Raw genomic sequence first — 15,209 nt, 5'->3', positions numbered from 1 at the left:
TTTTTTTTTTTGAGACAGAGTCTCGCCCTGTCCCTTAGGCTGGAGTGCAGTGGCACGAGGCTCACTGCAACCTCCCCCTGCTGGGTTCAAGGTATTCTCCTGTTTTAGCCTCCCGAGTAGCTGGGACTACAGGCACATGCCACCACGCCTGGCTAATGTTTTGTACTTTTAGTAGAGATGAGGTTTCACTGTGTTAGCTAGGATGATCTCGATCTCCTGACCTTGTGATCTGCCTGCCTTGGTCTCCCAAAGTGCTGGGATTACAGGCGTGAGCCACCACGCCCACCCTCTATGTAACTTTTAAAAGACTTCTTAGTCATTGATTTTACAGTGTTTGCTGCTTAACATTATAGCTGTAAATGTTAAGGAGCCATATTCCAAAAGGGTTTCCTCAGGAGCTTTGTTTGCATTGTTCGTCTTCATAAACCGTTTTTAAAAATATTTAAAAAGTAATTTTTGACAAGCATTTAGATTCCAAATATGAATTATTTCTCTGCAGTGCTATTTTTGGTTTGTTCTTTTTGACTTATAATCAGCTAGACCTTTAGAAGATAAAATAATAAGTACTTCTTGTGGAGACCTTATGAGCGTTTGTTTTCTATGAATAAGCTAGAAGACAGGACTGTTTATCTGATAAGGATGCAGGTGGAGTATCAGATGTCAGTGTTCATTGTCTCCTATGGGGTATGCCAGAAGTTGAGACTATATTAGACATGCAAAATTTTTCCCTAGTCATGATATTGGAATCTTTTTTTTGAGACAGTCTCTCTCTCTCCCCCAGGCAGGAGTGGGATGTGATTTTTGATGACTTGTTCTGATGCACTAAAGTCTCTTTTCCCAATCTTTTCAGTTTATAATCAAGAAGAAGACTCCTTTTATGTACACCACGATATACTCTTGTCTGCATATCCTCTGAGTGTGGAATGGCTGAATTTTGATCCTAGCCCAGATGATTCTACTGGTAATTAGAAAACTTAAGGTTGCTCAATGATTTCCAGTCTTAGATATTTTCTCCTAGATCTATAAATTATTCTCTTGAATGTTTTCAGAATTGTTGCTGATATTTTCTTAGGTTACTATTATTTTATGAAGTTATATAATTCTTAACACACCATCACTTTATTGTTTGGGGGCCATAAATCCCCAGACTTTAGATCGGCTAAGGAGGTAGCTGCTCTACTATAGGCTGAAGGACAGGACCTGGAAAGCCTTTTGCACTATAGAACTGTAAAGTTCTCATAAAGACTCAGTTTAAATAGTATGATGTATCAGATGTTACCAGCTAGAGTTGAGTGGCGTAAACTGTTTTAGAAAACATAAGGTAAAATCGAAATGAAGAGGCTTGTCACAAGTGATTAGGTTTTCATGTTAGTCTTTGTAACCAAATCTGCACTCTATTAGTTGACCCTGTCTGTACTTTTTAATAAAGGTAAACACTGATTATCCTATCTTACATCCTGTTTGCAAACCTTGTTCATGTTCATGATCTGATCTGATCTTCATTCCCACAGCACCCCATGAAGGAGGAAAGGAGGAGGGCTATTCTCATTATATAAGTGAGAACACTGAGGCCAAGAGATTGAGCCTTTGTTACTCAAAATTGTGGGCCAAAGACCAGCAGCAGCACAGCATGGGCATCACCTATGAGCTAGTTAGAACTACTGCCTGCCCAGAACCACTTGAAATGTCTGCTTTTTTTTTTTTGAGCAGAGTTTCACTCTCGTTGCCCAGATCACAATAACGTGATCTCAGCTCACCGCAACCTCTGCCTCCCAGGTTCAAGCGATTCTCCTGCCTCAGCCTCCTGAGTAGCTGGGATTATAGGCATGTGCCACCATGCTCGACTAATTTTGTATTTTTAGTAGAGACGGGGTTTCTCCATGTTGGTCAGGCTGGTCTCAAACTCCCGACCTCAGGTGATCCACCCGCCTCAGCCTCCCAAAGTGCCAGGGATTACAGGTGTGAGCCACCACACCCGGCCTACAGTCTGCATTTTAACAACATTCAGATGCTGCGTTTGCATATAAGTTTGAGAAGTACTGCTCTAAAGCATTTTTCAGTTAACCTGCAATGTAATGTATTTGATTAGAAGTTCTATATGTCTTTTTTTGTGTAATCATACGTGCATTATTTCCTCCGATAGGAAATTATATTGCTGTAGGAAACATGACCCCTGTTATTGAAGTGTGGGACCTTGATATAGTGGACTCTTTAGAGCCAGTCTTCACACTTGGAACTAAACTTTCAAAAAAGAAGAAAAAGAAAGGAAAGAAGGTAAAGAAGTTAATAAATATTTAAACTCTAATGACAAAGATAAGTTTACTTGGGAGTAGGGGTGAAAGGTAAGAATATACACTTTTTCAATCAGATATTCTTGGTGAGATGGGATAGTTAGGAAATTATTGTAATTTTTAGTTTTGAAAAGCCCATCCAAAGAAAACTTATTTCTGATTGCATAAAACCTCCATTGTCATGTTGTTCTTTCTTTACAAAACTAGTTCAAAGCTAGTATATTAATATGAATAGCTACCACAGATGGACTATCAGGTTATGAGCCTCCTCCATATACAGTAGCTATTTATACAGATATACTAATCTTGAACTTTAAAACAATTTCTGTTATCGTGTTGAATTCTTACTATCCATGTATTAACTCCTGTAGCTTTAAAAACTGTTAAGTTTTATGAGGGTTGGGAACCATATTGATATTGTATAATTATAGTACTTAGATTAACAACTGCTAGGCTGGGCCAGGCACGGTGGCTCACACCTGTAATCTCAGCACTTTAGGAAACCGAGGTGGGTGGAACACCTGAGGTCAGGAGTTTGAGACCAGCCTGGCCAACATGGTGAAACCCTGTCTCTACTAAAAATACAAAAATTAGCCAGGCATGGTGGTGCACACCTGTAATCCCAGCTATGCTGGAGGCTGAGGCAGGAGAATTGCTTGAACCCAAGAGGCGGAGGTTGCAGTGAGCTGAGATCGCACCACTGCACTCTAGCCTGGGCAACAGAGTAAGACTCTGTCTCAAAAAAAGGAACGATTCGGCCAGTCATGGCAGCTCATGCCTACAGTCCTAGCATTTGGGAGGCCGAGGTGGAAGGTCACTTGAGCCCAGAAGGTTGAGGCTGCAGTGAGCCATGATTGTGCCACTGCGCTCCCACCTAGGTGACAGAATGAGACTTTGTCTTTAAAAAAGAAAAAACAGTTTCTTCCCTGTTCCCTGTAATGAAATTTTTTTCTTTTTTCTTTTTTCTTTTTTTTTTTTCCCTTAGGGGTAGGGTCTTGCTCTGTCTCCCAGACTAGAGTGCAGTGGCACAATTACAGTTATAGCCTTGAACTCCTAGGCTCAAGAGATCCCTAATTCTCCTGCCTTAGCTTCCTAAGTAGTGGGGACTATAGGTTTGTTCCGCCATTGCCTGGCTAATTTTTACTTTTTTGTAGAGACAGAGTTCTGCCGTGTTACCTGGGCTGATCTCAAACTCCCAGCCTCAAGCAGTGCTCCCACATTCGCCTCCCAACATCCTGGGATTACAAGTGTGAGCCATCACGCCCAGCCCCTATAATGAAACTTATGATGAGCCTCTAAAGTAACAGGGAGACGAGGTTTTATTTATTTTATTCTTCAAAAGTTTATATGCTATCAGTAGGTTGAGTGCAGTAGCTCACACCTGTAATCGCAGTACTTTGGGAGGCCGAGGCTAGTGGATCACGAGGCCAGGAGTTCCAGACTACCCTGGCAAACAGGGCAAAACCCCATCTCCCCAAAAATATAGAAATTAGCCAGGTGTGGTTGAGTGCATCTGTAATCCCAGCTACTCGAGAGGCTGAGGCAGGAGAATCGCTTGAACCCAGGAGGCGGAGGTTGCAGTGAGCCGAGATCATGCCACTGCACTCCAGCCAGGGCAGCAGAGTGAGACTCTATCTCAAAACAAAACTAAACAAAATAATCTTTTTTTTTTCTTTTTCTTTTGTTTTTGAGATGGAGTTTTGCTCTTCTTGCCCAGACTGGATGGAGTGCAATGGCACGATCTCAGCTCACTGCAACCTCCGCCTCCCGGGTTTAAGCGGTTGTCCTGCCTCAGCCTCTGAGTAGCTGGGATTACAGGCATGCACTAGCATGCCCAGCTAATTTTGTATTTTTAGTAGAGACAGTTTCTCCATGTTGGTCAGACTGGTCTCGAATTCTCGACCTCAGGTGATCTGCCCTCCTCGGCCTCCCAAAGTGCTGGGATTACAGGCGTGAGCAACCACGCCTGGCCAAAACAAAATAATCTTAAGGTTTAAAGAATCTTGTAAATTAATATATTCAGTTTTATTATGGGGAGACTTTAATACAAAAAAATAATTAAAACAATTTTTACAGAGTTCCTCAGCAGAAGGGCATACCAATGCTGTCCTTGACCTTTCATGGAATAAGCTAATCAGGTAAAAAGAAGTAACATTTGAATGATTGTAAAAGACCATAGCCATTGTGATCTTACCTCATGCCTACACTTGTCTCTTTACTTGTGCCGTGGGCCTTTGTATCTGTCTTCCTTTCTTGTAGTATGCTCTGCTTGCAGGCAGGAGCTCTGCCATCTGTTTCTTTGCATCCTCCAGGTCACCTGCCAGCTCATCACTGTGGGTGCTCGTTACATGCTTGGTGACCAAGTGCTCTTTCTCCACCATCACTAGAAAAAAACAGAGTGTATGGCAGTGCCTATGGTGCAACAGGATGGTGTTTCTTCCCAGAAGACATTTCTCTCTGTTTAGTTTTCACATCTTATCCACATATTCTTTTATTCTTTTTTCTTTAAATTATGGCAAAATACATATAAAACTTACCAATTGTGTTAGTCTGTTCTCACACTGCTAATGTAGACATACCCAAGACTGGATAATTTATAAAGGAAAGGTTTAATTGACTCACAGTTCCACATGGCTGGGGAGGCCTCACAATCATGGCAGAAAGTGAATGAGGAGCAAAGTCATGTCTTACATGGTAGCAGGCAGGAGAAAGGGCACGTTCAGGGGAACTCTCCTTTATAAAACCATCCAATATCGTGATACCCATTCACTATCATGACAACAGCACAGGAAGGACCTGCCCACATGATTCAGTTGCCTTCAACTGGGTCCCTCCAACAACACATGGGAATTATGGGAGCTACAACTCAAGATGATATTTGGGTGGGGACACAACCAAACCATATCACCACTTTAACCATTTTTAAGTGTGCAGTTCAGTGGCTTTCAGTACATTCACAGAGTTGTGCAACCACCACCACCACAATGCATCTCCAGAACATTTTCGTCTTTCCACACTGCAGCTCTGCCCTTTAAACACTTACTCCCCATTTCTCCCACTCCCAGCCCTGGCAACCACTACTCCACTTTTTGTCTCCGTGAATTTGACCAAGCACCTCATATGAATGGAATCAGACTTATTCCTTTGTGTCTGGCTTATTTTACTTAGTGTCTTCAAGTTGAGTCATGTTCTATTAAGTGACAGAGTTTCCTTCCTTTTTAAGGCTAAAAAATGTTCCGTTGTATGTAATGTATGCTATCCATTCCTTTATCTGAATTTACCTGAATTGATTCTACCCTTTGGATAGTGTGAATAATGCTGCTATGAATGTAGGTGTACAAATATTAAAGTCCCTGCTTTGAATTCATTCAGGGATGTACCTAGAACAGTTATTGCTGGATCTTACGGTAATTCTATTTTTAATTTTTTAGAAGCTACCATACTATTTTCCATAGTAGCTGCACCATTTTACATTCACCAATAGTGCACACAGGGCCCTAGTATCTCCATATCATCCCAACACTTGTTATTTTCTGTTTTTCAAAGCAGCCATCCTAATGCAGATGAAGTGGTTATCTCATTGAGGTTTTAATTTGCATTTCCCCTCACCACCTTCCTTTAAAAAAAAAGATAAGATGGGGGTCTTACTATGTTGCTTAGGCTGGTCTCAAACTCTTGTTCTCAAGCATTCCCTCCCAAGTCGCTGGGAGCACAGGGGTGTGCCACCACACCTGGCTTAATCTGCATTTCTTAATGAATCGTTAGTGATGTTGAACATCTTTGTTTTGTGCTTATTGGCCATTTATCTATCTTTGGGAGAAATGTTTTTCAAGTCCTTTGCTTACTTTTTTTTGAGACAGGGTCTCACTCCGTCAGCCAGGCTGGAGTGCAGTGGCACAATCACAGCTTACTGCAGCCTTGCCCTCCCAGGGCTGAGGTGATCCTACCACCTCCCAAAATGCTGGGATAACAGGCATGAGCCACCATGCCTGGCCTCCCTTTGCCTGATTTTTTTGTATTTGATGTTGAATTTTTAGAGTTCTTGTATACTCTGAATACTAACTCTTACCGAATACATGATTTGTAAATATTTTGTTGTATTCTGTGGTTTGTTTTTTCACTTTCTTGGTGCTATCATTTGTAGCAGACGTTTTTCATGTGATGGTGTCTACTTTATTTCTTTTGTTGTTCATGCTTTTGGTATTGTATCAAAGAACCATTGACTAATTCTGGGTTATGAAGGTTTATATGTTATGTTTATACATATGTATGTATGTATCTAAGAAACCATTGCCTAATTCAGGGTTATGAAGGTTTATATGTATATAAAGCATGTGTGTTTTCTTCTGAGAGTTTTTTTTTTTTTTTTTTTTTTTTTTTTTTGCTGTTTGTTTTTGAGCTGGAGTCTTGCTCTATCTTCCAGGCCGGAGTGCAGTGGTGTGATCTTGGCTCACTACAGCCTCTACCTCTGGGTTCAAGCAGTTCTCCTGTCTCAGCCTCCTAAGTAGCTGGGATTACAGGCACCCACCACCATACCCAGCTAATTTTTGTATTTTTAGTCGAGATGGGGTTTCACCATGTTGGTCAGACTGGTCTTGAACTCCTGATCTCGTGATCTACTCGCCTCAGCCTCCCTAAGTGCTGGGATTACAGGGATGAGCCACCATGCCCAGCTGAGAGTTTCATAGTATTAGTTCTTACATTGATGTCTATGGTCCGTTTTGAGTTTTTTTATGTGTATGGTGTGAGGTAGGGGTCCAACTTCATTCTTTTTCATAAGGATGACTCATTTGTCCCTGCACTGTTTGTTTTTTTGTTTTGTTTGAGATAGGGTCTTACTCTGTCACCCAGGTGGAGTGTAGTGGTGTGCTATTAGCTCACTGGAAATTCCACCTCCAGGGTTCAAGTGATTCTCCTGCCTCAGCCCCCCGAATAGCTGAGATTATAGGTGCGCACCACCACTCACAGCTAATTATTGTATTTTTAGTAGAGATGAGGTTTTACCATTTAGGCCAGGTTTGTTTTGAACTCGAGACCTCAAGTGATCTGTCTGCCTTGGCCTCCCAAAGTGCTGGGATTACAGGTGTGAGCCACTGTGCCCAGCCCCATTTGTTGGTAAGACTTTTTTCCCTCATTGAACATTCAATTTTCTTAGCACCCTTGTCAAAAAACAGTGATTATAAATGTTTATTTCTGGACTGTTAGTTTTAATCCATTAATCTGTATTTCCTTATGCCAGTAGTGCATTGTTGTGGTTGCTGTAGATTGTCAGTAAGTTTTGACGTCAGGAAGTGTTAGCTTGCCAGCTTTGTTCTTTTTTTGAGTACTATTTTGGATATTCTGAGTTCCTTGCATTTTTATATGAATTTTTTCTTTTTTTCTGTTTTTTTTTTTTGTGAGACGGAGTCTTGCTCTGTTGCTTAGGCTGGAGTCCAGTGACATGATCTAGGTTCACTCCAACCTCCATTTCTTGGGTTCAAGCTAGTCTCTGCAGATCAGTTTAGAGCTCCATCTGTAGATACAGTATTTCCATATTAACACTGTTAAGTCTTCTAATACATGAACATTGGGTGTCTTTCAACTTATTTAGATCCTCTCCTTTCTTTTGATAAGTTTTGGTAGTTTTCATTATGTAAGTCTTAAATTTCTTTTGTTAAATTTCTTCCTAAGTATTTTATTCTTTCTGATGCTATTGTAAATGCAATCCTTTTCTCATATTTAATGCTCTTGACTTTTAAAAAAGATTGCCTGATTTGATTCTTCTCTTTCTCAGAAATGTTTTGGCAAGTGCATCAGCTGACAACACTGTAATTCTGTGGGATATGTCCACGGGGAAGCCAGTAGCTAGCCTCGCTGTACACACAGACAAGGTATGGTGATTTAGTTGATCACAGTGATTCTTAAAAATCTGACACAAATATTGGCTAAAAATAATCTCAAACGTTTATATATGGCTTTGAAAATAATGTTATCTGGCTTGCAGCATGCTTTCACATGTTATCTCTTAGGATTTTCACAAAGCCCTGTGTGGTAGGTATAATGCCATCGTAGAAATGAAAAAATGGGTACAGAAAGGTATGGTTACTAGGAACATTAGTGCCCTGTAACATATTTATATCCTGTCGGTCACAATGATAATTAAAGAATTCACATCCATTACTGCATTATTCCTCAGGCATCTAATGCACATTATTTTGGGACTTCTAGAGCATGAGGAGTTGATCAGATACGTTTGACTACTTCCCTTTGTCTTCTGAGTATCCTTTAACATTTGAGGGACATATGTATTCTGCCATACAGTTTGGGGAAACTATATTTTCTTTTTAAGGAGCCTGGTTTGGGCCCTTTGATTATGAAGTATATTTGTGTTTCTTTTGTTTACTCTATTTCAAAGGGAAGCATTTATAGAAATACTGTCAAATCAGTTCTTACCATATATTAGGTAATTTTATGAAAAGCAAATGAGCAGAGATCTCTGCATTTATATTTCTTCCCTTTAGGTCCAGACGCTGCAGTTTCATCCATTTGAAGCGCAGACTCTGATTTCTGGCTCGTATGACAAGTAAGCAAGCACAGCAGGAATGATTGCTGCTCTGTTTTTATCCTCTAGAACTCAAAAAGTCTAATGGATGCCCAGGCAGAATATATCCCTGAGGCCACCTACATGTTTAAATTATTCACACTACTTATTTTTCCTTTTAACTCTGGTCCTTTCAGTCTACAAAGGAACAACATGGTTCTGTCATAATAATGAAACTATAGGAACTACCTACTACTTTGGCTTTTAGAGGCTGTACTTTGCCTTTATGGGAAGAATTCCCATGTCACATGACAGTGGGCATGGATATAGGGAGAGGTGAAGAATTGGGGCCACTGTGGTCAACCCCGCGGTTTCTACCTTTCTGTGCTCTTTTTTACAGATTGGGTCTCCAGGTGGGAGAAACAGATAGTAGAAGCCAAAACCAACTTTGCAGTCTTTATTTTCATTTCTTATCCTCTTAAGGCATGATATGTTTACATTTCTTGTGATTCATGCAGAATTACAAGCGTGTATCCCTTGCTTCCCCCAACACAGTAACCTGCTTGTGGAGAGTAAGTGTTCCTAAGACATGAGTAATCAGGCTCTGAGCTCGACCAGAGAAGGGAAAATTAGAAATTGTTTGGGTTTTTGGACATAGAGAGGATTCTTGCAAGTGGAAGATCTGACCTAGAGAAGGTCAAGACTAGCTGTTACATTAGAGCCACCAGTGCCTTCAAGTGTTAAGATCAGAATCTACCAATTACTGAAACTGAGCTCATTTTTTTTCTACTTTATTTACAACCTCAAAACAGGCTTTAGATGAATCTTGACTTCACAGTGCTATTTTATTATAAACAACCTTAAAAACATATAGGAGAATTGAACTCTTAAAACCCTAACTTTGCCTGAATGCTTCTAGGTCAGTGGCTTTGTATGACTGCCGAAGTCCAGATGAAAGCCATCGAATATGGCGATTCAGTGGGCAGATAGAGAGAGTGACTTGGAATCACTTTTCACCTTGTCATTTTTTGGTAAGAGTACGCATGTTGTTGTTTTGCTTTTCTAGGTTACTAGCGACTTACTTTTTTAAAATTCCATGGTAGAATATCTGAAAAGCTTTTTCTGTTTTAACAGTATGAAGTATTTGGGTTTAGGGTTGAAAGCATAAGGTTTTTTGTTTTTTAATCTCCCAAATAGGAAAAAAAAGTATAAGAGCTCTCTCTAAATACCCTTATTATGTAGGTAGGATGATGAGTTTCCACACAGCATCCAAAGATTCCACTGACATTTCAGTACATGTAAAAAGAAGGTTCCAGCTTTCATCCAGAGGGTAGATTAGTTAAATCTGTATTGCCCAGTTTTCCTAAAATAAGTATGTAGTGCTTTGCCAAGGTAGGAAAGAGTTTTTTAAAAACAGCGTTCTCAAAAGACGTGAACAATTTTTAATAAGGTTCCTGAAGTAATGATTCTGAGATACTTAATCTCAATTCTGCACTGTTAGTAGAGGTGCATGCTGTTCCTAGTCGGCAGCCTGAAGCCAGACTCACTTTACAATGCTTAGGAATGAAGTCCAGTTGTACTTGAATGTTGTATTGTACTTCCACTCCCACTATTCAGGCACATAAACTTCCAGAGGTTATTTGCTAACAAATGGTCATAGATACTAAAATCCTAAATATTTAGGGAAGTGGGAGGTAAAAGTAGGAGATGAAATGGTTCACCTGCTTCCCTCTCATCTCAAAAGAAGAGCCAAGCCTTCTCTTCCCTGGCCCAGCCTTGAGGCTGCCTCAGCCATCCTTTTTTTATCCTTTTTTTTGTACTGGCTGTTGACCTTGGCCTGTATACAGGCTCAGGTTTCTGTCTCCCATTTTTGACTCTGTCTCCTAATTCCTTCATTTCTTCTCCCTTTCTTGGTAGTGTAACAACCCATTCTAATCTGCCTTTCAGTCCTAAGTTCCTTATCTGAATTTCTCTGCTGCCACACTGGCTGATTAGATTGTTGGTCATGCCTTGGCTTCCTTGACACTCTTCCCTATCCCTTCTTCCCTCTCTGACCCACTTCTGTGGATGCCTCCTCAGCCTGCACCTTGAGTAGCCATTCTCACCAGGCCTCTGCTTACGTGGATGTAACTGACTTCTTTGCTTCTACCTCTCTAGCCCCATTCCAGACCACTCACCACAGCTTCATTCTCATATCCAGTAGACTTGTCAACTGAATTAGTCTTTGTGAGTGCAAACTCAGGTCGTCCAAAAGTAAATGATATCTGTCCCTGTTAATTTTTCATAAGCTCCACCAGTAAGTCATATAGCTGATTCTGACTATGATTTAGACTTTTTACCTATTGTTAGATTTGTCACATAGAATGACCTTGCCCATCTTTTACTCTTTCTAGGCCAGTACAGATGATGGCTTTGTATATAATTTGGATGCACGTTCAGATAAACCAATTTTTACACTTAATGCACACAATGATGAAATCTCTGGTGAGCAAGAATAATGTTTCTTTCATTTTTAACTTATGGTGAAGTAAATCTGTATTTCAAAGTGAGAGTCTCTGAACTAATCTTCTCTTCCTTTAGGTCTTGATCTTAGCAGTCAAATCAAGGGCTGTCTCGTGACTGCTTCAGCAGACAAATACGTGAAGATCTGGGACATCTTAGGAGATAGGCCAAGTCTAGTTCATTCTAGGGACATGAAAATGGTAAGAATCTCCCTGGGTATCTGTTTTTTTTTGCTTACTCTGTTTCTGACCTTATCTTTCTCTGTAACTTGTGTTGCACTTTTTTCTCTTGGAGTTATTGCATTAACAAATATGGATGTGTTGGGGAACTTAATTTTGAGCTTAGTCAAATTTGGTGGGATCTTTATGACTTAGGACACTGTGAGGAATTCAGTGACTGGTTCTTTTCCCACTCACATGATGAACAGTTGCTTGGTAAGACAAAGAACGCTGTGGAGAGGGTTTTATAGAACACAAGTGAAATGGCCACTTTTTGTTTTCTTTTTTTTACCCTGAAATCAGGACCATCCCAAGAAATCTTGAACCTCAGGGCACCTTAGTTATTAGAGTCAGTTTATGTATCACTGTCTCTTTGCATAACTAGTTCTGACTACACTGAAATGAATTACTATGTAGTAGGAAAAATTTAGAAATAACCAGATTCATTCAAGAAATATTTACTGAGCACCTACTGTAGGGCACCACTGAGTTATATAAGTTAGATTGCAGACATAGTAACACTGTACAGCTGTTCAAAATTGTGTATGAATAAATAAATACATGTATAAATAATGGAAAGACAGGTTACAGAAGCAATTTTTATACCATCTCATGCTTATTTTTAAATGCAAAATTGCTTACATGCTTACATTTAAATCTAGATTATATCCCAGAACATGAACCATGGTTATCTCCCTGTGATATTTTTATATATTTTTCTTGTTCATTTTTTCTGTAACAAATATATACCTATTAATAAAAATGTAAAAAAGAAAACAAAGTTTAAAAATGATTTAAGCTGATCTCATTGTCACTGTTTAAAAGGGGAGCTAAAGTTTCTGGAAATACGTAACATATTAGGTTTATTAGGAAATCTCTGAGAGACAGTGATAACGAAGATGCTTGGCCTGAGTGGTCAGAAGATGCACATATCATCATGCAAGAATCAGCGTGCTGCACTCCTCTGGCTTCGTATTGTAGTAATAGCCCTTCTGACTTGACTGTGAGCTACCTTTGCAGTACACTTAAAAGATACTGGTAACTTGGTTTTGAATAACCATTTAAATCACAGAGACGAGAGTAAGGATCTGGATATTAGGGTTCTCTGAAAAGACTGAATTCACTGTCTTCCTATTCTTCTCTCTCCAGGGAGTTCTCTTCTGTTCTTCATGTTGCCCTGACTTGCCATTTATTTATGCCTTTGGAGGTCAAAAAGAAGGACTTCGGGTCTGGGATATAAGCACAGTCTCTTCAGGTAAGGAGTTTTAGTTCTCTGCACACACCCCTACTTTTTTGCTTTCTTTTTTTTTTTTTTTAAAAAAAAAAAAAAAGGATCTCACTGTGTTACCCAGGCTGGTCCCATACTTCTGGCCTCAAACAATCCTTGATCCTCAGCCTCCTGGGTAGCTGGGATTACAGGTGTGAGCCTCACACTGGCCTCTCCTCTTTCTGAATGAGTTCTGTAAGGACTGACACAGAATGTACGACTTGAATCACTTCTCAGCATTTTGGCCTAGACCAAGTGCAGAATGTGTGACTTGACTACATCAGGAAGATAGCAAAGGTAGTATATAGTCTGCTTAGGAAAGAGAAAAGATCAGATGTAATTGGAAATGTTTATGTTCACAAGTTTGTCTTCACACTTTAAGTGTAGATCATTTAACAAATACATATCTTAAAATTGAAAGATCTTTGGGGAAAGCTGGAAAGAAACATAGCATGGTCTCAGCCCTCTCCCCACAGTTACCAGTGTGAATAAATTCACCCTTTTCTCAACTACAAAATTCTCCAAAATCCAGCTTTCCTGAAGGGACCACTCCCCTCCCTTCAGGGGATCCTGGCTGCTTATTTATTACTTTGAGGTAGTCTGGTGAGTTCTATAAACACAGAGATAAAATAAATATGTATATCATCTCCCCACTATATGATTCCTGCATCCTCCCTCCCATGCAAAAGAAGGATTCTGAGATTTTTCTCTGGGTTATTCTGATGTGTGTGAGTCTTAAGTCCAAAAACTTATCTAGAGAAAAGTGAAAGAAAAAATAGGAAGTAATCAGAGGTAGAATTAGGGCAGGAGAGAGTCACTTACAAGGGAATGGGACGTCTATTACCAAGGCACATCAGGTAAATCCAGGACATGGCAAAGAAAACAAAGTACAAAAAGTAAATTGGACCATTTAAAAAAAAATTCACTTCATTCAGAATGTTAACTTGGACTTCTAAGTTAGTACTTTATAAAGGGTAATGTGAATGACCAAGTACATTTTGATAAAATTTTTGCTCCAGAATAGAGAACCTCATTGCTCAATTCTGCATTTTAGTGTCTTTTTATATGGACTTAATTTCCTGATCTGGTAGTTTCTTAACTGTTTATTTGTATTTTAGTAAATGAAGCATTTGGAAGACGAGAGAGGCTTGTTCTTGGGAGTGCAAGAAATTCATCTGTTAGTGGCCCTTTTGGCAGCAGGAGCTCAGACACACCCATGGAATCTTAACGAAGATCATCTGATTTCCTGTTTACCTTAACTGGGAATTTTAAAAAGTTGGCCTAAAAGTGTTGCATGTGTGGCAGCAGCCTTGCAGAGTGACTGAAACACAATTGATTTCTGACTGTCTGACATTCCTTTCTGCAACTGTGGTGGCACCACAAACAGAGCCGGTATTTGTGCTTGCTCTTCAGATGGATGGTTTGTAAGGCTCTTGTTGCATTTCTTAAAAAGAATAAATAGGGTTTTTTAAAAGTAATTCCTTAAACATACCATCTGTCAGAATTAATCTAGGTTTGTAAATAGGTAGTAATTTATAGAATTTTTAAAGCATAAAATCCTGTAATATTAAAAGATGGGTAAACCTAGGCCTGAAAAGGTTGTTACTTGGCTAAGATTGCACAGGAGGCCGTAAACAGAGGCAAGTGCCCCAGAGACTCCACTTTCCAAACTGTTCTCAAATTAATGATCATGATTGAAAAGTATTCTCAAGGCGACGCTTAGAATTTGGTAAGTGAATTAAAAGCTACATGCCCCTATTTTCCTAGCATGATATTCAGTGTTGTTATCAAAGACTAGCACAATACAAGGCATGGGAGATTCTTCGTGAATAAGTCTTTGCTCTCCACCTAACAAGGGACAATTTTAATTACAGATTGTCTTCCTATTAAGTATGAATTTTAGTAGGCATTAAAAATTAGTTTGATGATACCCAACCCTAACTTGGTAGAAAAATAATCAGTTCATGAGCCATTGATACTTCCTGTATAATTCATGAATGTGAATGTGACTTCAATCATTCTGGTTTTAATACTGTGGAATGTTATTAGTGTAACAACTTGGGTTCACCAAAACACCTTTCTACAAAGGACAGATGTCTGAATTAAAGAGATTAAAGGATAGAGTATTCTGTTTCTTTGATTTGGGCCTCAAAATAAGGCCCAGATCACTAAAAATTAATAACAGAGGGAGACTTCTAATAGATTTAAACTCAGTTAATTCTCTCTCAAATTTGATGTTTTCTTCTGTGAAGAATAACTCAAAAATAGGCATCTTCCCAGGACTTTCAGTTCTCAGGAAAAGACCCAGTCATGAACTTCCACTGCTTTATGTAGTCATATAAATCTAAGGATTTCTATTTAATACATTCCAAAATTTTCAAATGGTAAGCCAGGTTGACATCTCCGTTTCC

At 39.5% G+C, this 15,209-nt stretch overlaps 1 protein-coding gene across 1 annotated transcript in view; it reads left to right on the top strand.

The window, feature by feature from the left end:
• The window catches only part of PWP1 (PWP1 homolog, endonuclein), a 30,885-nt gene extending 15,966 nt beyond the window's left edge, over positions 1 to 14,919 (top strand). Inside the window, exons 6-15 of the mRNA XM_012469162.2 lie at positions 851 to 961; positions 2,144 to 2,274; positions 4,368 to 4,429; positions 8,065 to 8,161; positions 8,792 to 8,853; positions 9,731 to 9,842; positions 11,205 to 11,295; positions 11,392 to 11,513; positions 12,681 to 12,786; positions 13,917 to 14,919. Of these exons, the coding sequence (XP_012324585.1) occupies positions 851 to 961; positions 2,144 to 2,274; positions 4,368 to 4,429; positions 8,065 to 8,161; positions 8,792 to 8,853; positions 9,731 to 9,842; positions 11,205 to 11,295; positions 11,392 to 11,513; positions 12,681 to 12,786; positions 13,917 to 14,026 (1,004 nt within the window). The 3' untranslated portion in view covers positions 14,027 to 14,919. The remainder of the gene's footprint in view (positions 1 to 850; positions 962 to 2,143; positions 2,275 to 4,367; positions 4,430 to 8,064; positions 8,162 to 8,791; positions 8,854 to 9,730; positions 9,843 to 11,204; positions 11,296 to 11,391; positions 11,514 to 12,680; positions 12,787 to 13,916) is intronic.
• Positions 14,920 to 15,209: the final 290 nt, after the last annotated feature.

The sequence above is a fragment of the Aotus nancymaae genome, unplaced genomic scaffold, assembly GCF_030222135.1.
Source record: "Aotus nancymaae isolate 86718 unplaced genomic scaffold, 86718_ANA_hifiasm-v0.15.2.pri h1tg000021l, whole genome shotgun sequence".
Taxonomy (NCBI): domain Eukaryota; kingdom Metazoa; phylum Chordata; class Mammalia; order Primates; family Aotidae; genus Aotus; species Aotus nancymaae.
This window is presented reverse-complemented; position numbering and strand designations above follow the sequence as displayed.